The 21,875-nt window shown below is 44.6% G+C and overlaps 1 protein-coding gene across 1 annotated transcript in view; it reads right to left on the reverse strand.

The window, feature by feature from the left end:
- Positions 1 to 21,875, reverse strand: part of ARHGAP8 (Rho GTPase activating protein 8) — a 471,174-nt gene that overhangs the window by 126,309 nt on the left and 322,990 nt on the right. Inside the window, 2 exon segments of the mRNA XM_030214314.1 lie at positions 10,385 to 10,513; positions 11,111 to 11,188. Coding sequence (XP_030070174.1) covers positions 10,385 to 10,513; positions 11,111 to 11,188 — 207 coding nt within the window.

Genomic DNA, 21,875 nt, shown 5'->3' on the forward strand with positions numbered 1-21,875 from the left:
TATTTACAAAATTTTAATAGAGACCACATTTTAAGAGCTCCATTGTCTGTCAGTATATCCTTTGTGCAACTACTGATTGGTATGTTTAATTTTACTTTATTCTATATCTAATCTTACCTTTATTCGTATTGTTATTATTATTTATTATTTATTTTTTTACTACTATTTAATATGTATGGATTAAGAAATTTTCTGCTATTGATTTTCTGTCACCTGCTTAACATGTTATTGCTTTCTATTTAAAATATGATATCTATTATCAGCTCCTTTATTTAAAGTAATCAGTTATGCTATATATCATACGTAATTATGTATTGATTCATTGGATTTTATTTGAAATAGATTCCTATAATGGTAATTAAATTATATAGAGTCTATTTACCTTCTGCCCACTTGGTTGTTTGTCTGATGGTATAGTAATAGTATATGTATTGATTTTGTTAATATATAAGATTCTATGTCAGAAAATTTGGTTTATATTAGGAATGATCAATATTTTTAATATATTTTTTAATTTTTAATATTATATTGAGGTTTTTTTAAATCTGCTGTAATACATTCGATCTAATTTGTTTTTATCTATTTTTCATTTAATCATATATGTGTTCTGTTGTTTTGGTAAATTTTTAACAACAGGCTCTCTCCCCGGTCCACCTCGGTGCCCCCCATCCACCGCTGCGCCCCCCCACCCACCTCTGCGCCCCCCCCAAAATTGCAGAGCTGGCCATAGCCGGGGGGAGGGGGCAATGCATTACTCTCTCCAGGAAAAAAATTAAATGATCCCAGGTTCCAATCTAATTCATGTTTAATATGGGATAAAATGCCATAAATAAGTAAATAAATATAAACTTTTAACGTTCAGCACCTGATTCTCAAAGTGGACATATTCCAAACACTATAATGAAAATAAAATTATTTTTTTCTACCTTTGTTGTCTGGTGACTTTGTTTCTCTGATCATGCTGGTCCAGCATCTGATTCTGCTGCTCTCTATCTGTTCCCTTGACTCCATTTCCAGGGCCTCCTTTCCATTTATTTCTTTTCTTTCCTCCTTTCTTCTTCATTTCTGGCCCTCCGCAGACTTGACTGTCCAGTGGATCTAGCTTCTTCCTATTTTCTCCATCCATGTGCAGTTTCTCTCCTCAATTCCTTTTCCCTCATCTAATCTCCTTCCTCTATCTTCCCTCCATGTCCAGCATTTCCTCTCTCTCCCTTCCCTCCCCTCCATCCATGTCCAGAATTTCTCTTGCTCTTCCCTCCATCCATGTCCTGAAACTCTCCTCTCTCCCTTGCCCCCCTCTACCCATCCATGCCCAGCAAGTCTCTCCCCTGCCCCCCTCTCCCCATCCATGCCCAGCAAGTCTCTCCCCTGTCCCCTCTCCCCATCTATGCCCAGCAAGACTCTCCCCTGCCCCCCTCTCCCCATCCATGCCCAGCAAGTCTCTCCCCTGCCCCCCTCTCCCCATCCATGCCCAGCAACTCTCCCCTGCCCCCTCTCCCCATCCATGCTCAGCAAGTCTCTCCCCTGCCCCCTCTCCCCATCCATGCCCAGCAAATCTCTCCCCTGCCCCCCGCTCCCCATCCATGCCCAGCAAGTCTCTCCCCTGCCCCCTCTCCCCATCCATGCCCAGCAAATCTCTCCCCTGCCCCCTCTCCCCATCCATGCCCAGCAAGTCTCTCCTCTGCCCCCTCTCCCCATCCATGCCCAGCAAATCTCTCCCCTGCCCCCCTCTCCCCATCCATGCCCAGCAAGTCTCTCCCCTGCCCCCCTCTCCCCATCCATGCCCAGCAAATCTCTCCCCTGCCCCCCTCTCCCCATCCATGCCCAGCAAATCTCTCCCCTGCTCCCCTCTCCCCATCCATACCCAGTGATTCTCCTCCCTCCCCTGCCCTTCCCTCCCGCTCCCAAACATGTCCAGCGAACGATGTCCTTCGCCCCACCCTCCCCTGCCGCTCCCATCTGTCTTTTTTAATTACCTCCGTCGAAGTCCGCGCTATTTAAAGTCCTGCTGCGTGCAGGCCGTCTCTCCAGGCTTCCCCTGCTTGCTTCGGTGATGTTCATGCCCTTAGTCCCGCCTTCGCGGAAAAAGGAAATGACGTCAGAATGACGTCAGAAGGTGGGACTAAGGGCGCGAACGTCACCGAAGCAAGCAGGGGAAGCCTGGAGAGATGGCCTGCACGCAGCAGGACTTTAAATAGCGCGGGCTTCGATGGAGGTAATTTAAAAAGACAGATGGGAGCGGGAGGGGAGGATGGGGGCGAAGGACATCGTTTGACATGTTTCGGAGCGGCAAGGGAGGTAAGCATGGCCTGTGATGGCGCCCTCTTGCCATGCTTACCTCCCCTAATGGAGCCGGCTCGCCCCCAACAACAACCGGCTCGCAAGAGCTGTCAAAATTTAACAAGCGGCTCTTGCGAGCCGGTGCGAGCCGGCTCCAGCACACCACTGTTTGTTATAAATGGTTTTACCCTTTGTCTCCTTTACACTGCAGAAGATGACATTTTCAGTTACTATGCTGGTGGACGCATAGCAGGCATTGCTGGATAATAGTTTGAAGTTTGCACAGGCAACAGTCCCTACTTCTGCACAATTGGTTATTAAAGAGCAGAATGCTGGAGTGAGATGGCATCATGTTGAGTGCAAGGACAAACGTCTTCAGAAGAACTTTGACTTGGGAGAGCACAGCTTGGATGCACTTAAGAACTGAACTCTAGTGGTATGCTGCACTATTTTGTTTTATATCTGGATCTTTTGGGGGTTTGGCACATTTTTTCACTTTTAAGATTTTTATTTTTATAACACACCTTTTTGGTTTTTTTAGATGTCATACACGCCTTGAAACAGCTTATGATAGCGAAACTCAGGCCACAGTCGGTGTGACTGACTTTTCCTGCACGATTGTCTTCAACAGCGGTTTAGAACTTTAAGCTAAGTGTTCTTTTCATAATAATTTCTTTTGGATCCAGTATTCCTGTGAAGTTTTTAGCAAGATAAGAATTTAGTTAAGGGTTTTTTATGGCGATGAAGAAAGTTGACCAATGTTTTTTTCCTCTTCATCCCATAAACAATTATATTGGGTGGAAGTTTGGGTACAGAGGCTTTTTCCCTTTCTTTTTATTATGGTCTTGCATTTCACAGGAATTTAATAATACAGGCAGTACCTTGCAGTCTACATCGAGAGGTTTATATTGTTGTGTACTTGTTTATTTATTTCCATGCACTTGATATACTGCTAGGCCTACACAGAGGCATAAAGGACTAGATTCTGTATATCATGCCTAAAAATGTGGCATCAAAATGAAATTTGCCCAAGCACATTTTATAAAGTACACCTTAATTTATTTTATTTATTTATTGCATTTGTATCCCACATTATCCCACCTCTTTGCAGGCTCAATGTGGCTTACAATACATCATGGGTACTGGAAATAGAAGTGAATATACATTAGGTTTACAGAGGGTTTGTGTTACATGGTGGTGAATTACATGATGGTATTAAAGCAAAAGATATTATAAGACAGTACTAAAAGTTCAAAAGATTATACAGTTACACATGTTGATCTTTGTGATATATCTTGTCGAAGAGATAGGTTTTTAATAGTTTGCGGAAATTGGTCAGTTCATAGATAGTTTTCAAGTTACGTGGCAACGCATTCCAGAGCTGCGTGCTCGTATAGGAAAAGGTAGATGCATGCATTGATTTGTATTTCAAACCCTTACACTTGGGAGGATGTAGAATGAGGGGTGTGTGGGAAGATGTTTTTGCGTTCCTGGGTGGTAGTTCTATTAGATCTGACATGTAGGCTGGGGCATTACCATGGATGATTTTATGGACTAAAGTGCAAAGTTTGAATGTGATGCGTTCTTTTAGTGGGAGCCAGTGTAGTTTTTCTCGTAGGAGTTTTGCGCTTTCGTATTTTGGTGTGCCGAATATTAGTCTGGCTGCCGTATTCTGAGCTGTCTGGAGTTTTTTGAGTATTTGCTATTTACAGCCAGCGTAGAGTGAGTTACAATAGTCCAGATGACTGAGTACCAGTGATTGTACCAGATTGCGGAAGACAATCCTTGGAAAAAATGGTCTAACTCTTTTTAGTTTCCACATTGAATGAAACATCTTTTTGGTTATGTTATTTGCATGGCTCTCCATAAATATAGAATAAGCCTAAATTTCCACGCGGTTTATAGAATACATTCAGCGTCCATCTGCATGACTAAATAGAGTCAAGAGTAGTTACACCAAGTAAAACCTGGTGTAAATGCCGATGCCTAAATTAGGAGCGGACTGGGTGCATTCTATAAAAATGCCAAATGCCCACGACTCACCCATTTCACACCCATAGCCATGCCCCCTTTTCAGCTATGCAACTTAGAATTTATGTGCAGCACATTATAGAATACATCTAGACAGTTCTACACATAAATTCTAATCAATGTCATTTAGTGTCAATAATTGCTTAATTGGCAATTATTAATGCTGATTGGCTTGTTAACTAATTAGGTTATGTGCATTGTTATGGAATACGCTTCGATTTCCATGCAGAAATCTTGGCATGACATATAGAATCCAACAGAAAGCAGTTAACAATTAAGATGTTAAAGAACAGCAGTACATGAGATGAGGTATGACCACCGAAGGTGGAGGGACCCTCAAAACCTACGTAAAAGTAGTACAGCAAAAAAGGAGCATGCTTGTGGATATCTTTGCCTACATTGTTGCTTCCACTCTACACAAGTGGTGTGAGATGAAAGAGATTACAAAATGTTTAACAGAGAACAATGTTTGTTATAAATGGTTTTACCCATTGAAGGTCTCCTTTACACTGCAGAAGAAGACATTTTCAGTTACTATGTGCAGTTTTTTGTTTGTACTCCTTGCTGACTTTGCCACTGCAGGCTTTGGAAGTACCTTTTCTGACTGATTGTTGAAATCCCATTATTTTATTACACAAGAAAATTTGTTTTTCTCTCAAATCCTTTGAAACATCATAAGACTCCTGAGGCAGGTGCACAAGCGCCGAAACACAACTGCTGTGTCGAGTCACTTGATGACCATTAATAAAGACTTTGTAACCACATACGTCTCCCTGGGTTATTGAAAGATCCAGACCATCCTACTCCTTTTTTGCTGTAAAAAACAGCAGTACAACAGGTAAAAGAATAGAATACTAAAGAAGAGGGGCTAAGAGGTGGTAGAGAAAACAGAGAAGAAGAGATTGTTTTCAAAGTTTGTCTAAAGGACACAATGGTGGGGGCTGATTCCTAATATGTATGGGAAGGTTATCCCATAGTCTAGGTCCTAGGTAACTGAAAGCAGACTAATGGGTGGACGAGAGTCGTATAAGTGCAAGTGAGGGGGCTGTAAGAAGACTATTGTCTGCTGAACGAAGGCAGTGGAGGGGGGTGTATGGGATGAGGAGGTTGTTAAAGTAGGAGGAGGCTAACGGTGATCTTGATTTGTAGACTAGTAGGAGAATTTAAGACTTGATGCGAGCAGAAATTGGCAGCCAGAGTTCTGAATGGAGTAGGGGAGTAATGTGGTCAAATTTGTATCACTGTGTAGAAGTTTGACTGTAGTTGATTGGACTAACTGTAGACATTTAATAGAATGTAGAGGAAGGCCGGTTTAAGGAGCATGGGAAATGATCAAAGCCAGAATGAGAGGAATGCAGTGAGGAAGCAGGAACCAAGGTGTGAACAGCTCTTACTGGAGCATCTTCAAGGTGATGTCTAACTCTTCCTTCTTACTTTCAGCAGTGGCTTTCGCCTCTTTTTCTTCTAATTCTGCCTTCCTGCATGCAGTGGCAGCTGCTGCATTCTTTTCTTCCAGTTTAAGTTTCTCAAATTATACAGCTGCTTCTTGTCTACTATAAAGAGCTTTTGATTTGGCAGCCTGTGCTTCCATTTAAAATTTAAGAGCAATAGAGCCCATAGTGGACCTTCTGGAACGGCTTGTCCTGGGTGATTTTAGAGAACGGGGAGTTCTAGAAGTTTTAGTACTATGCTTAGAGCTGCCAGAGTGTTAGGACCAATTTTCTTCTACTGTTTCTGTGTGATGTTCTATATCTTTAATTGCCCCTGCCACTATGGCATGGCATGGCATGTGAGAACAGTGACTTGCTGTCTCTCTTTCTATGCTAAGCTATCTACTGTATTTTTCCTACTTAGGAATTGGCAGTATTCTTTGACTGTTGCTAGTACTGGTTATGGGTGGCTTGCAATTGCTCTGCCTAGTGCCTCTCTGCAACTTTACCCCTAGATATCGTGAAGATCCACTTGTGAAGATGAGGCTTCTGCTCCCACTCTCCAGCAGTCCTCACTGGCCTGTGGCCTCTGAGCAGGACTCCAACCAGTGTCTTCCCAGCATTCTGAGCACCCAACCTCAAGATCCTGGTCCCCTTTTCCACTCAGGGTGAGCTGGTTCTCAGTATGCAAATTGTATGCAGATTAGCATGCTACCCTTTCTCGCTCAGGGTGACCTGGTTTTCCAGAGGCAAAATTAAACAGGTCCCACCAACAGCATATTCTTCAGGCAATTCTTTATTCCAGCCCCTGGGCATGCTTCTTCTGGCTTAAATACTTTATACATTCACATGTCTTCACCCTGAGCCTCCCCACACAGATACTCGGGCTCAGTACTAAATTCAATACTTTGGGGACTTCTAACCCCAGGCTTTGCAGCCTGCTTCTCAGTACTGGGAGACACAGCCCCCCCCCCCCCCCACCTTTGGACACACAGTCCTACTTCTTCTTTGGCCACCCAGTCCTTCCTTCTTTGGCCACCCAGTCCTTTCTTTGAACACACAGTTCCTCTAAGTACTGAGGCTACACAGTCCAACCCTAATGCTTTAGGGACTTCTTACCCCAGCCTGCTTTTCTTCCTTGAGCACACCGTCCACCACAAGTCCATAGGGTTTAGCCAGTTCTTTCCAGGGGGATCCTCTTGCTTCAGCTACCAGCTCTCTTCTCTTCCTTTCACAACTCAGGTGGGCTATAAAGTGGTTAATAGCTAAACAGGACCCAGGCCATAACCACCTGCACCTGTAGCCATCCCAGGACTCTCCCCGGTCCTAGCGACCTCCACCTATGCACTCCCCTACTGGCACCCTCTAGTGGCTCACCAGGACATCCTGGACATTTTTAGGGGAACAGCACCATCTAGGGGCCTGCCCAGGATAGGACAGCCTCTTACTTATCACAATATCTGAAAATTTCTTTCTCCAACTTGAACCAGTTGTTGTCCAAAAGAAAAACATATTTTTCTACTTCTGCTTCATACATTTCTCTGCCTTTCTGTGTGAATTTAAGTGTTCTTTTGGATTCCTCAGGACCCTTCTCACTAACGTGGCTGGCTTGTGCTGCATTTTGTTTAGTATGATCAATTACTTCAGCCTGTGACAAAACAGAATCTGACACTGTCTTGCACTGATTGAAAATAAACCCTTTTTTCCTCTTCTTTAGAACACCCTCTCAATATGAACCTTGACTCTGTGCCAAAATTGTTACTTTTGTCTGGAGACTGAAAGTAACTAGGAAACCCTTATAAGGTAATATTTTTTTTCTTGAATATCTTTTAGGCAGTGAGCGTGCCTTGTGCTCAACTCAAATTGATACTTTATTACTATACACAATGGAGGGCTATAACAGCTCTGTTTCAGCTAATAAATTGTGAAAGTTTGCATTATTGCTCTCTCTGAAGGAAACTATAGCTCTAAGCTGTCTGCTTCTGTTTGCAAAAATGACCAGCACCAGTCCCACAAATTTCTATTTTCCAATATTCTTATGGCAAAGCAACTCTGAGGCAGTGTAATGCTTCTAACATTCTGCACCTGGCTCTTTCCCAAGTTTTCACTGCACCAAAATTTCACTGTTACAGCCCTTGCAAAAGTACTGTTACAAAACACTAAGCTTGACTGTAAGTTAAACCAGAGTATGGAACTCTTGAACCAAAATCTTCTTTAATGCAAAATCAAACAAAGGAAATGACTAAAGTGTTGAACAAGTTTCTGCCCAGCAGATTGAAGAGTCTGTTGTCAACTAGTTCACTCTGTATGCAAAAAGAAGCCAGGAGATTTCAGCACCAACCTGAGAGAGTGGATGTTGTAAATACTTTTAAACTGGTGAAACTTTGATGATGTCACAAAGGTCTTAAAAGGCTCATGCAGTAAGGTATAGTTTTACACTACAGTTCATAGAGAAGCTTGCTACAGACAGACCCCCACCCCACTTGAAGGAGAGAGATGAAGGGTGGGGGCTAACTACCCAGCAACCCTAGAGAGCCAAGCTAGCCAATAAGAAGAGTCCTATAAGACAGGGAATAGGGACATGTGCTCAGGAACAGCCTATTACACAGAACGACAGAATGACAGAGATTTGTAGTCCTATCCTATTTAAAGACACAGGAACTGAAAGTGCTATAAGCAACATCCAGTATCTACATAAACAGCATTCAACCTGCCTCCATGCAAGTGGAAGCAGAACAGCCAGCATGCCATAGTTTTATCTTGATTTAAAACTAATCAATGCTTCTATATGTGAGCTGTATTATTGGGATTGGCAAAATCAGTAAGAAACAGGGATGGACTGACCATTCGGGCAAACGGGCAGTGCCCATGGGCTCAGAGGCTCTGGGGGGGGTGGGGGGCAGAGACTCTGCCCAGATGCCTGCCACTCTCCCCACTCCCACACAATACCTTCCTGCCGCAGCCACCACTGCTGCTGCTGCTGTTACAGCAATGGCAGCCAAAACAATAAAAAAGATCACGGAGCCACACTGTTCCTGCTCGTGGCTGCTGGTCCTGCCTTCCTCTAACAATTTAATGTTCCAGGGCACAGCTGGTCAGCTGCAAGCGGGAACAGTGTGGTCCCGCAATCGTTTTTTCTATTTTTGCCGCCACTGCTGAAACAGCAGCAGGGCAACAGCAGTGGTGACTACGGCAGAGGGGTATTGGGTGGGAGGTGGGGAGCCTGGTGAGCCAGTGGTAGTGGGGGTGTCCGGTGGGGGGGGGAGGGTTTGGGTGTTGGGGGGCTGAAAAAAAGACTGAAACAATGGGAGGGGGAACAGATGCCAGATGGAAGGGAGAAGAGATGGAACAGATGCTGGATGGAGGGGGAAGGGAGAACAGATGCTGGATGAAGAGAGAGGGGACAGATATCAGATGGAAAGAGGGAGAGGAGGGACAGACACTGGATGAGGGGGAGAGAAGGGACATATGCCAGATGGAAATGGGGAGAGGAGGAACAGACACTGGATGAAGGGGAGAGAGGGGATAGAAGCTGGATGGAAGGAGGAGGCAAATGTTGGATGGAACTGGTGAGAGAGAGGGGCCTGAGTGGATGGAAGTGAGGAGGGAGAGGGGCCAGATGCTGGATGGAGGAGGGAGAAAAAAGGAGAGACTCTGGATGGAAGTGAGAAGGGTCAGATGCTGGATGGAAAGAGGGAAGAGAGGGGGCAGATGCTGGACCGAAAGGGGAGAGAGGAGATCAGACGCTGGATGGAAAGGGGAGAGCAAGAGAGGAAGCAGATGCTGGATGGAAAAGGGGGGAGAGAGGGGTAGACACTGGTGAGAGTTAAGAAGAGATCGAGGAAAGAAGAAACAAGAGACTGGGACCAACACAATTAGAAAAAAGTAAACGGACAGACAACAAAGGTAGGAAAAAAATGAATTTTACTTTTAGTGTAGGATAAAGTAGTGTGGTAGCTGTGTTAATACAGAAAATGGAAATAAGGTGATATCTTTATTGGACTAATTTTAATACATTTTTGCCTAATGTTTGGAGACCCAACCCTCCTTTCTCATGTCAGAACAGAATACCTTAAGAGTAGTATACTGTTTTGATCTCTGAAAGCTAATTGGAAAATATATTTAGTCCAATAAAATGGTATCATATTTTCAATTTTTTTGTTTTATTTGTATTTGTTAACCTATAGTATAGTGATTGAAATATGTCAGTTTTGGAAAATTGCATCTGTGGGCGGGGGAATAGCAGCAGCACAACAGGCAGGAAAGAACCGGGATGGCGGGGGTGTCAGCTGCGGCGGTAGGGGGGGCATCGGGCAGCGGCTGGGCAGGGGGCCCAGACTAGTCTCAGTGCCTAGGGGCCCAGACCATTCTCAGTCTGCCCCTGATATGAAACAAAAGCAAAGTATCATCTGTGTGCATCGGTATTTGCATGTTACAGGGACTGGTTCTGGCTGCCTATTCTATGAAGACACTTAGGCACCTACTATATGTTGCTTTAAATAACAGGCACCCTTTTGGACTTCACGCATAAGCATTCTGTTATAAAATCAGGCCCAACCTGTATATACATTCCACATGCCCACTTTTTGGATCACCTAGAAATTGAGAGAGTGGTGTTATAGAATACAAATTGCTTTACTCACTAGTAATTCCAAGTATTTGATCATAACATTCAAAGGTCAGCAGCGGTTGTGGAAGCTCTCTAAGGAAGGTCTTGAGAATAACAGCAGGAATGTGGATATTTCCATACTCATCAAAATTCACCAGCCTCCCTAGACAGAAGTGAATGTTAGTTTAACTATGTGCTAGAAAACATTTCTACAGCTACTGAAAGAAGGGCTTATTTCACTGTAGTGATGAAATTATTTCATATTCTTCTCAGCACCTTTATCACACTTTTATTAATATGGGAGAAATACATTCAGTTCATAAAAGCATTTTATAAAACATCAAACACATTTTACAAATTGTGTAAAATTGTATTTCATTCTCTTTTATAGCCTTGGAAAATCACTACAGGAACATGGATGATACACTGCACAGGGTAATGATTAATGAACTGCAACATCATAAAGAGCAAATCAGTGATGCAGTGCTTGTGAAAAAAAATACCACTTCTAAGCTGAATCTCTTAACTGATTAGTTTTTTTCAGGTTTTATTTACTCCAGGTATGATACCCATCGATGAGTTATCTTTCAAAGCATACAACTGCCTCTCCTTATCTTTCATCCAAATACTGTATTATATCTTATATGGAATTTATGCTACAAATGATTGTAATTAACTAATTATAAGACACTTCTAATAGTTCTAACAGTAAAAGACTTTTTCAGTTGTGGTTTATAGCAGTTTGAAAAGGAAGGCTTACCCAGATTAAAGAGCTTCTGGATCTCTTTGATCATTTGAGTATTAGCTGATCTTCTGAATAAGCCCTCTGTCCGAAGCCCTGCAAAAGAAGACATTCTCTCTAATGGCCATCAATGCTCATTCATTGGCTTTATTACCATTAAAAATGTTATTGATGGAGGAAAAACCAATGAATTCAGATGTAGTATTAGTTCACTCATTGTGCTATTGATCATTTCCTCTAGCCCTAGGGAATGTTGCATTCCATGGTACATAAAGCAGCACAAATGGTGCAGACATAACCATACAGCTAAAGTATGGTACAATAACTTATTAGAACTTTCATGCTATTCTGCTTACATAATTTGCCTGTCTAGCATATAAATCTAAAAAAAAAAAGATTTTAAGTATATAAAGAAATGTGCTTCATAAAAATTTTGTCTCCAAAGATGGAACAAATGGCTGCACTGCGAAGAATGATATTAAGTTTTCATTTAAACCTATTAGGTTTGATAAGTGGGGAATAAATAGAACACAGCATGGAGGTTAAAAAAACACAATATAGAAAAATAAGCCATAATGTTATCAACTACAGCAAATTGATTTAGTGCAAAAATAAAAATATGGTTTAGCATCTGCATCACGTAAAAAGTAAAATATGTATAAACTGAAATATGATCTAATTCCTCCCGATCATATTTAAACCTACACTATCCGGATTGTTTTGGCCTCAAATACAAATCTATATATGCCTCCAACTTCCCTTTCTTAGGTACTCGACTGTGGAATGCCTTACCTAAATTAGTTAAATCAACCCAGAACCATCTAAAGTTTAGAAAATTATTAAAGTCCATCCTATTCAAAAAAGTCTACTCTCCAGATGCATCATAATCAGTTCAATTTCTTTGGTCTCAAATAATCCAGAAACACTTGAATCTATTTTGTTTACTATTCTACTGTTTAATATAATACCAAACTTTAATTTACTGTTTGTACTGTTTTAATATGCCATTAGTACTGTATTCCTGATTTAGCCTATGTAAGCCACATTGAGCCTACAACCAGTGGGAAAATGTGGGATATAAATGCTTTTAAATACGTAAATCCTATATAATAATTCTCACCTCCAACGTTCTGTGCCTGGGACCGTAGCTACCTAGGCTGGAGGTGGTCTGCTAGGCAGACATGCACTGACGTCACTGACGTCATGACAGCTGATTCCAAGGCAAGGGGAGGAGTAGAGAAACACGTGCAGCGTGTCACCCCCCCGCGCTACGGCCCCCTCGACCCCCCCTCCGCGAACCTGTCGCCCCCCCCCCCGGACCGCCGAAAACCGCCCCCTGCCGCCGTTGTGTACTACCTGTGCTGACGGGGGACCCAAACCCCCAACAGCCGAAGTGTTGTTGTGCCCTTCGCGTTCCTTCCTCATCTTCTGTGGAAGTTCCTCTGCATGCGTCTGACGTCAGACGCACGCAGAGGAACTTCCAGAGAAGATGAGGAAGGAACGCGAAGGGCACAACAACACTTCGGCTGACGGGGGTTTGGGTCCCTCGTCAGCACAGGTAGTACACAACGGCGGCGGGGGGCGGTTTTCAGCGGTCCAAGGGGGGGCGACAGGTTCGCCGAAGGGGGGGGGGCGAGGGGGCCGTAGCGCGGGGGGGGAGGAATTGCCTGCCTAGGGCCCGTTTCCTTGCCTTCAGAAACGGGCCTTTTTTACTAGTAAGTAAATAAATAAATATATTTAGACAGCAAGCAGATTAATATGGCCTTCAGAATTCACTTGCTAAACTAAGTCTTTATTGACAAAAAGTAATGGAATGTTCTATCTGTCTCAAACAGCAACTTACTAGCAAATTTGTCAGACTATCCCCCACACTACATGAGGACCTTGCTGTTTGGGAGTCCGTTCTGGCTGAATCCAGTGTTACAATCTGTAAGCCTATTTCCCCCTGTCTCCTATGCTGGCGTTCAGCTGTACTCTGATGCCTCAGGTGGCGGGGGCTTCAGCCTGTTCTTGCAGGGGGTATGGTGTGCTGAGATGTGGCCCAGCAATTGCATGCAGTCTGTTGTTTCCACACATATCACATTGTAGGAGTTTTCCCGTAACGTTGCACTGCACATTTGAATCATTCACCTTACTAACCGTGTGATTACATTTTGGTGTGATAACATGGTGGTCTGGAGTCATTAATCAGCGAAGAGACAAATATTACCTAGTGGCTCAGTTCCTTATGGTTTTTGTCCAGCAATGTTTGATGTTGAGCATTGCTGCATGAATGAAACAGCAAGGCCCTGATTTAGTACTGTGTACACTTCTGGAGACCACAACTTAAAAAAAGATATAAACAGGGTGGAGTGAGTCCAGATGGCGACTACTAAAATGGTCAGTGGTCTTTATCATAAAGCATATGGAGACAGACATAAAGGTCTCAATATGTATGTTTTGGAAGAAAGGCAGGAGAGGGGAGATATGATAGAGAAATTTAAATACCTTTGTGGTATAAACATACAGGAGGCAAGCCTCTTTCAAATGAAAGGAAGCTTTGGAATGAGGGGGCATAGGATGAAGGTGACAGCAGTAGCATAGCTACGTGGGACCACAGGGGCCTGGGCCCCCCAAAATTTCCCATGGGCCCCTGGGTTTGCTGGCGGGGGTCCCCAACCCCTGCCAGCTGAAGCGCTATCCAGCGCTGGTCTCCAGCACCGCTGCGTTGCCGGAGACTGGCACTGGACAACGCTTCAGCTGGCACAGGTTGGGGACCCCCGTCAGCCAAGGAATTTTGCTGCGGCAGTGGGTGGGGAGCGGCAGGGCGGTGGCAGGCGGCAGACCAAAATGTGCCCCCCCACCTCGGGCTCTGGCCCCTTCCCACCGCGAGGTCTGGCTACGCCCCTAGGTGACAGGGTACAGAGTCAGGAGAAAACTAAGGAATTTTGGCACAGGAATAAACTACAGTAAATGAATTGTGCCTTGATGAACAAAATTAATTGCATAGCTGAAAATTTGACAAAAAAAATGGACTTTGAGTTTTGGAAAAGTGCTCTTCAATTGAGCAAATTCACAGTTCACAACTTATATTCTTATATTCTGAAAATTCTTGGCGTCATCATTGATCGGCACCGAACACTTTAGAATCACGCGAAAAACGCAACCAAAAGGATGTTCCACTCAATGTGGAAATTAAAAGAGTAAAACCATTCTTCCCAAGGACCGTTTTCCACAATCTGGTACAATCATTAATACTCAGTCATCTAGACTACTGCAACTCACTCTACGCTGGCTGCAAAGAGCAAATACTCAAAAAAACTCCAAACAGCCCAGAATACAGCAGTCAGACTCATATTTGGAAAATCAAAATACGAAAGTGCAAAACCCCTACGAGAGAAGCTACTCTGGTTACCACTCAAAGAACGCATCACGTTCAAAGTATGTACCCTAGTACATAAAATCATCCATGGCGAGGCCCCAGCCTACATGTCAGAACTGATAGACCTACCACCCAGGAATGCTAAAAGATCATCTCACACATTCCTTAATCCTCATTTCCCCAACTGCAAAGGCCTAAAATATAAATTAATGCACACATCAACCTTTTCCTATATGAGCACGCAACTCTGGAACGCATTGCCACGCAACATAAAAGCATAGGTGCCCGGTATAAGAGGCTTGGGGAGGCTCTGGCGCCTGAGGGGTTTTGGCCGCCCGCCTGTTTGTCCGAATTTCTGGGCGCCGTGAGTCTCCCCTTCCGCTTCCTTCCTATCTGCCCTGCGCCGCCCTTTAAATCTTTAATTTACTTCGTCCCAGCGATGGCCACGTCATTTCAGCTCGCCCTGCCCGTCTCTAGTCTTCTCTCCCTTCGTGACGTGGTTCGTTCCGCAGAGTCCCGCCTTCTGACATCTGACCCAGGGTACCGCTTGCCCAGATGGATGGAGGCAGGGGAGAGGAGAATCACGCTGGGTATGGATGGAGGGGGAAAGAGGACAGAATGGAGGGCAGGGGAGAGGAGGTTTGCTGGACATGGGTGGATAAAGGGGATGGCAGGGGAGAGGAGGGTTGCTGAACATGGGTGGATAGAGAGCAGGGGAGAGGAGATTTGCTGGACATAGGTGGATGGAGGGGAGAGTAGAGTTGCTGGACATGGGTGGGTGGCTAGAGGGGAGAGGAGGGTTGCTGGACATGGGTGGATGGAGGGGAGGGCAGGGGAGAGAGGAGGGTTGCTGGACATGGATGGCTAGAGGGGAGAGGAGGGTTGCTGGACATGGGTGGATGGAGGGCAGGGGAGAGAAGAGGGTTGCTGGACATGGATGGATGGAGGGCAGTGGACAGAGGAGGGTTGCTGGACATAGATGGAGGGGAGGGGAGGGCAGTGAGAGAGGAGAATTGTTGGACACGGATGGAGGGGAGGGAAGGGAAGACAGGAAGGAGATGCACATGGATGAAGGGGAGAAATTCTGGACATGCATGGAGGGGAGGGAAGACAGAGGAAGGAGATGCACATGGATGGAGGGGAAGGGAGAGAGAAGAAATGCTGGACATGGATGGAGGGAAGGGAAGAGAGAGGAAGGAGATGAGATGAGGGAAAAGGGAGAAAACCTGCATATCGATGGAGAAAATAGGCAGAAGCTGGATCCACTGGACAGTCAAGTCTGCAGAGGACCCAGCTTTTACTTACGGATGTAAGGCAAGAAATGAAGAAGAAAGGCGGAAAGTAAAGAAATAAATGGAAAGGAAGCCCTGGAAACAGAGTTAAGAGGACAGATAGCAGCAGAATCGGATACTGGGCCAGCATGATCAGAAAAACAAAGTCACCAGACAACAAAGGTAGCAAAGATCATTTTATTTTCATTATAGTGTTTGGAATATGTCCACTTTGAGAATCAGGTGCTAAACATTAAAAGTTTATATTTATTTACTTATGGCATTTTATCCCACATTAAACATGAATTAGGGTGTTTTGTGGCTCTACATGAGAATTGTGATATTATGATCCCTTGTTTCATATTGTTGACGGTCTGCATTTTCCGTATGGGTGGTATATTGGTGTATTAGGTTCTGCCCAGTGTAATATTTATGGTACAGTAAGGTTCTGAGTGTGTTTTTGCACAAAGTTTTGCATAGTGTTTTGCAGTTGAGCGATTGTGGTTAGTATATGCTTTGAGCAACCACTTTATTCTTTGACATATGATACATATCTAATATCTAAATTTAATAAAAGGTATTAATTGTGACTTTTATTTTGATTTATTTTTTTTTCTGTGTTATCAGACAATTATGGATTTAAGCTCCACCCTGGCCCCACCCCTAACCCCACCCCCTTTAGCCTCCCCAAACAGTTGGGCCACCGACCGCCTATGCCTAAAAGCGACTTATGAACTGACCAACTTCCGCAAACTACTAAAGACCCATCTCTTCGACAAGATATACCACAAAGATCAAAACATGTGAAACTCCCACATATATCCAGAAATGTTAAGAATGCATTTTGTTATATCACTATCATGTATTCCATTACTATGTAACCCAAAATCCTTCTGTAACACCAAATGTCTATTCTCTTCTCATTTCCACTATCCATGATGTATTGTAAGCAACATTGCGCCTGCAAAGAGGTGGGATAATGTGGGATACAAATGCAATAAATAAATAAATTAATAAATTAATAAATAAATAAATATGAGGGGGAATGAGCAAGTCACAAAACACTGTCACCCAAATCCTGTGGTGGATGTCTGAACCAAGAAATGGATGGAGGATGGGACAATCAGGGCCACTGAGAGGAGGGCAGGGGTGGCAAGATTCCCCTGGGCCCAACCTCTAGGGGGGGCCAGGTGCTGGCAAGGCTTCCGGTGGCAGGCAGGCACACTGGCAGAAGGTTCTGCACCCCTGGTCTGTCTCTCTCCTGCTCCTGTGTGTCGGACTCTGGTTATTGTGTTAATAGTTAATGCTGCTCTGTCACCATAGGTCCTTCTTCCTGCCTCATCCTACCTCCTCCTGTGTGAAGTACTTCCTGTTTATGCATAGGTGGGAGGGGGCATGGCAGGAAGAGGACTTGTGGTGGCAGAGCTGTCTTAATGTGATAACCTGGGTCCTGGCACACAGGAGGACAGAGACAGACTGAAGGAGAAAGGGACTGGGGGGTGCTGCAACAGCAGGAGGAGCAGTGGTCTGGGGCGGGCTGCGGCAGCAGCCTGGTGGGGGGGCAGTGGCAGACCTGCCCCCGGCCTGGCTTTGTCTCTCGGTGGCCCTGGGGACAATATTGTATACAATGGACTGAAATTGGTCTGTGTGGAGCTCTGGAGTTGTGGCCAACTAGTAATTCTTTGCCCCTCTTCCATCCCTTTACCTCTTGATAGAAATGTGATGTTCTAGAGGGCTGGTAAACTTGTTTGGATGGGGCTAGTCATCTGATGAACCCAAATGCTCATTAATGGTCAAGTGGGCTTTGGTTGCAAGAGGCAGGCCCACAGAGTATATTTCAAGCTACTCAGGCATGAGTAATAATGATAATAATAACAAAGCTGTGGCCTAAATCTTTCAATTTATAAAAGGGTGCCATTATTGTTTATTTATTGTATATGAGGGGGAGTTTGGCAGGACAGGTCTGAAGAAAATAGAATATAGAATAAAGGTAAATAAGTAGAAAGCATGCAAAGCATGGCTCATGGAATTCTTTTCAACCCTTCTGCATGTGCATGTATGAGAGAGTGTGTGTGTGCTTGTATCTGGTTTGTCTGTTTTACATGTGCGGTCTATGCATCTGTGTTTTGTATGTTTATTTATTTTGATGTATTTTGTCTGTAATTGGAGTGTATGTGTGTGCATGTTTGTGTATGTCTGCATATATTTGTGTGTTGACACACACATTCAGGAATACTTCCACATGCATTGGAGCAGTTGGGGGGTTGTTTTTCAGATTAGGGCAATTTGCAGAGTGGTAGGGCAATTGCAGGGGAGGTATATTTTAGGGGTGAGAGCAGTTTGCAAGGTGGTGGAACAGTTGTGGGGGTAGTTTGTGAAGGTGGCGGCAGTTGGTGGAGTAGGGGAACAGTTGGGAGAGGGTAAATTTGGTAGTGGGGCAGTTGCAGGAGTAGTTTTTGGGGGTGATGGGGCAGTTGTTGGGGTAGTTTTGGGGGGTGGGGCAGTAATGCAGAGTGATGGAAGTGAAGCAGTTATGGAGTAGTTTTTGGATTATGGAAGTTTAGTTTTTAGGGGTGAGGGCAGTTTAGGGGGTACTAGTCCAGTTGCAAGGGGGTAGTTTTAGGAGTTGAGGGCATTTTGGTAGGGGGGCAGTTCCAGGGGATAGTTTTGGGGATGGGTGCAATTTGAGGGTTTAAGATAGTAGAGAATATGGAGAGACAGTTTGAAAAGGGAAATTCCCTGTTATTTCACTGTATGCAAGTTTCTATGCTAAAGGAGCTGAAATTCCTTCTTCCATAGAAATGCATTGGCCCATTTTTTTGAGGGGATAATTTCTTTAGAACCACAGGTCCAATTTGGTCCATCTTTGAACATGATGCGTCCTTCTCCCACATACCAAATTTGATCTGATTCCATAACATTTTTGGAGTGTATTTTCTCCTCAGACACACAGACATTTCTCAACCTGTTTTGTATAATTCTTTTTGACTTCATAAGAACATAAGACTAGCCATACTGGGTCAGGCCAATGGTACATCTAGCCCAGTATCCTGTTTCCAACAGCGGTCAAGTCAGGTCACAAGTACCTGGCAGAAACCCAAATTGTGGCAACACTCCATGCTACCAATCCCAGGGCAAGCAGTTGATTCCCCATGTCTGTCTATGGACTTTTCCTCCAGGAATTTGTCCAAACCTTTTTTAAACCCAGATACGCTAACGCTTTCCTTTGGGTTGGAAAGAATAAAAAAGCATTAAAGAAAAACAAACCATGATATTATCTGCTATAGCAAATCGATATACCCCTGGATTCTAAATATTGTGTCCAAAGTTGTTGTGACCACTTCTGAGGTGCGCAAACAAATAAATTGGATAATGAGCTTCAAACCATCAATAACTAGGTGTTAACAACAAATGTTTGATGTTAATTAGCACTCATTAAAATTTAGATGCACATTATTCTATAAGGCTTGGCGCCTAATTATTCTATAAGGCTTGGCGCCTGTTGTGATCCTGGGTGGTGAGCATTGGGACTGTAGCCAGGTACCTGACCAAGGCAGACAGGTCACCTCCAAAGGTTGTGGAGAGAATGGAAGACAGGAAACAGAAGACAAGTGGACTTGGCAAGCAGGAACCAGAGGGCAAGTGGACGGCAGGAACCAGGAAGACAGTTGCGAAAGCACTCGAGGTAGGGCTGAGCTACCTTAAAAGCACCCAGGCCCCTGACGTCACTGCAGCACATCCCTCCATCGACCCAGTGGAAGAATGACACAGGACACCATCCACCAGACCACTAACAGTAAATGCTGGGTGGGGCCAGGATCACAGCAGAACCATGACAGCATCTAACTCCCATGGCATGTATCTCAAAAGGGGGCAGACCATGGGCGTGTCGGGGGCATTCCAAAATGTTGTGCACAGAATTATAGAATACTGCCTAACCATGCCTAACTTGGACACCAGCGTTTATACCAGGTTTCAGCAAGCTTAACACCAGCGCTGAAAAGTTAGGCATGGGATCCACACTAAACACTACTGTATATAATGTGTGCACCCTTTATAGAATAGTGCTTAATGTTGAATTTTTCAGTGCTATTTATTGAATTCCCTCCTTAAAGATAAAAAATATGGTTTAACATATTCATCACAAAACAAAAACAGAAGGATGTATAAACAGAAATATATATTCAACCAGTAAGCAGAGTAATCCAGCTTTAAGACTACACTTGTTATGGTAAGTTGTCAGCATCAGGGTCTAACCTGAAAGTTTGCCTGACTAGGCCTCTGGAAGATACTCCAGGCAGATCTGACCCCCCCCCCCCCCCCCATTTCTGACCCCTAGTGATGTCATAAGTACATAAGTAATGCCACACTGGGAAAAGACCAAGGGTCCATCGAGCCCAGCATCCTGTCCACGACAGCGGCCAATCCAGGCCAAGGGCACCTGGCAAGCTTCCAAAATGTACAAACATTCTATACATGTTATTCCCGGAATTGTGGATTTTTCCCAAGTCCATTTAGTAGAGGTTTATGGACTTGTCCTTTAGGAAACCGTCTAACCCCCTTTTAAACTCTGCCAAGCTAACCGCCTTCACCATGTTCTCCGGCAACGAATTCCAGAGTTTAATTACGCGTTAGGTGAAGAAACATTTTCTCCGATTTGTTTTAAATTTACTACACATCCACCTGTTCTACTCCACTCATTATTTTATATACCTCTATCATGTCTCCCCTCAGCCGTCTCTTCTCCAAGCTGAAAAGCCCTAGCCTCCTTAGTCTTTCTTCATAGGGAAGTCGTCCCATCCCCGCTATCATTTTAGTCGCCCTTCGCTGCACCTTTTCCAATTCCACTATATCTTTCTTGAGATGCGGTGACTAGAATTGAACACAATACTCAAGGTGCGGTCGCACCATGGAGCGATATAACGGCATTATAACATCCTCACACCTGTTTTCCATACCTTTCCTAATAATACCCAACATTCTATTCGCTTTCCTAGCTGCAGCAGCACAGTGAGCAGAAGGTTTCAGTGTATAATCGACGACGACACCCAGATCCCTTTCTTGGTCCGTAACTCCTAACGTGGAACCTTGCATGAAGTAGCTATAATTCGAGTTCTTTTTTCCCACATGCATCACCTTGCACTTGCTCACTGTCACGTCCCTCAGACTTACCTTATTCCTGGAGGTCAGCTTCCTAGCTGGCTCCTGTTTTTTCTGTCTGTCCTTTCTGAGCTAGCTCTGGCTCTGTGCTGGCTGCTTCCAGCAGCATGACACTAATTGCCTCACTATACTGCACCTGTGGGGGTTGCCTGGGTTAGCTCTCTCTCTCTCTCTCTCTCTGAGTGCTGGCTGCTTCCAGCATGACTCTAATTGCTTCACTACTACACCTGGGTGTGGGAAGCCTCTCTGTGTTTCACTGTGCTTTCTGCCTGCTCTGTGGTTTGTGCCTGAACAGCCTCCGTAGTGGCTTAGAGATTGCTGCAGCTGTGCCTTTGGTGTTGAAGGGCTTCTCATTTTCCCCCCCAAACCCACCTCCCCGCTCCCCCCGTTTTCTATATCTGTTGATGGCTCTCTCATTCTCCCTGTCTCCTCAGCTCGAAACCTTGGGGTCATCTTTGACTCTTCTCTCTCCTTCTCTGCTCATATCCAGCAGACCTGTCGTTTCTTTCTTTACAACATCCGTAAAATCCGCCCCTTTCTTTCCGAGCACTCTACCAAAACCCTCATCCACACCCTTGTCACCTCTCGTTTAGACTACTGCAATCTGCTTCTTGCTGGCCTCCCACTTAGTCACCTCTCCCCTCTCCAGTCGGTTCAAAACTCTGCTGCCCGTCTCATCTTCCGCCAGGGTCGCTTTACTCATACTACCCCTCTCCTCAAGACCCTTCACTGGTACCCTATCCATTTTGCATCCTGTTCAAACTTCTTCTACTAACCTATAAATGTATTCACTCTGCTGCTCCCCAGTATCTCTCCACACTCGTCCTTCCCTACACCCCTTCCCGTGCACTCCGCTCCATGGATAAATCCTTCTTATCTGTTCCCTTCTCCACTACTGCCAACTCCAGACTTCGCGCCTTCTGTCTCGCTGCACTCTACGCCTGGAATAAACTTCCTGAGCCCCTACGTCTTGCCCCATCCTTGGCAACCT

The sequence above is a fragment of the Microcaecilia unicolor genome, chromosome 9 (genome assembly GCF_901765095.1).
Source record: "Microcaecilia unicolor chromosome 9, aMicUni1.1, whole genome shotgun sequence".
NCBI lineage: Eukaryota > Metazoa > Chordata > Amphibia > Gymnophiona > Siphonopidae > Microcaecilia > Microcaecilia unicolor.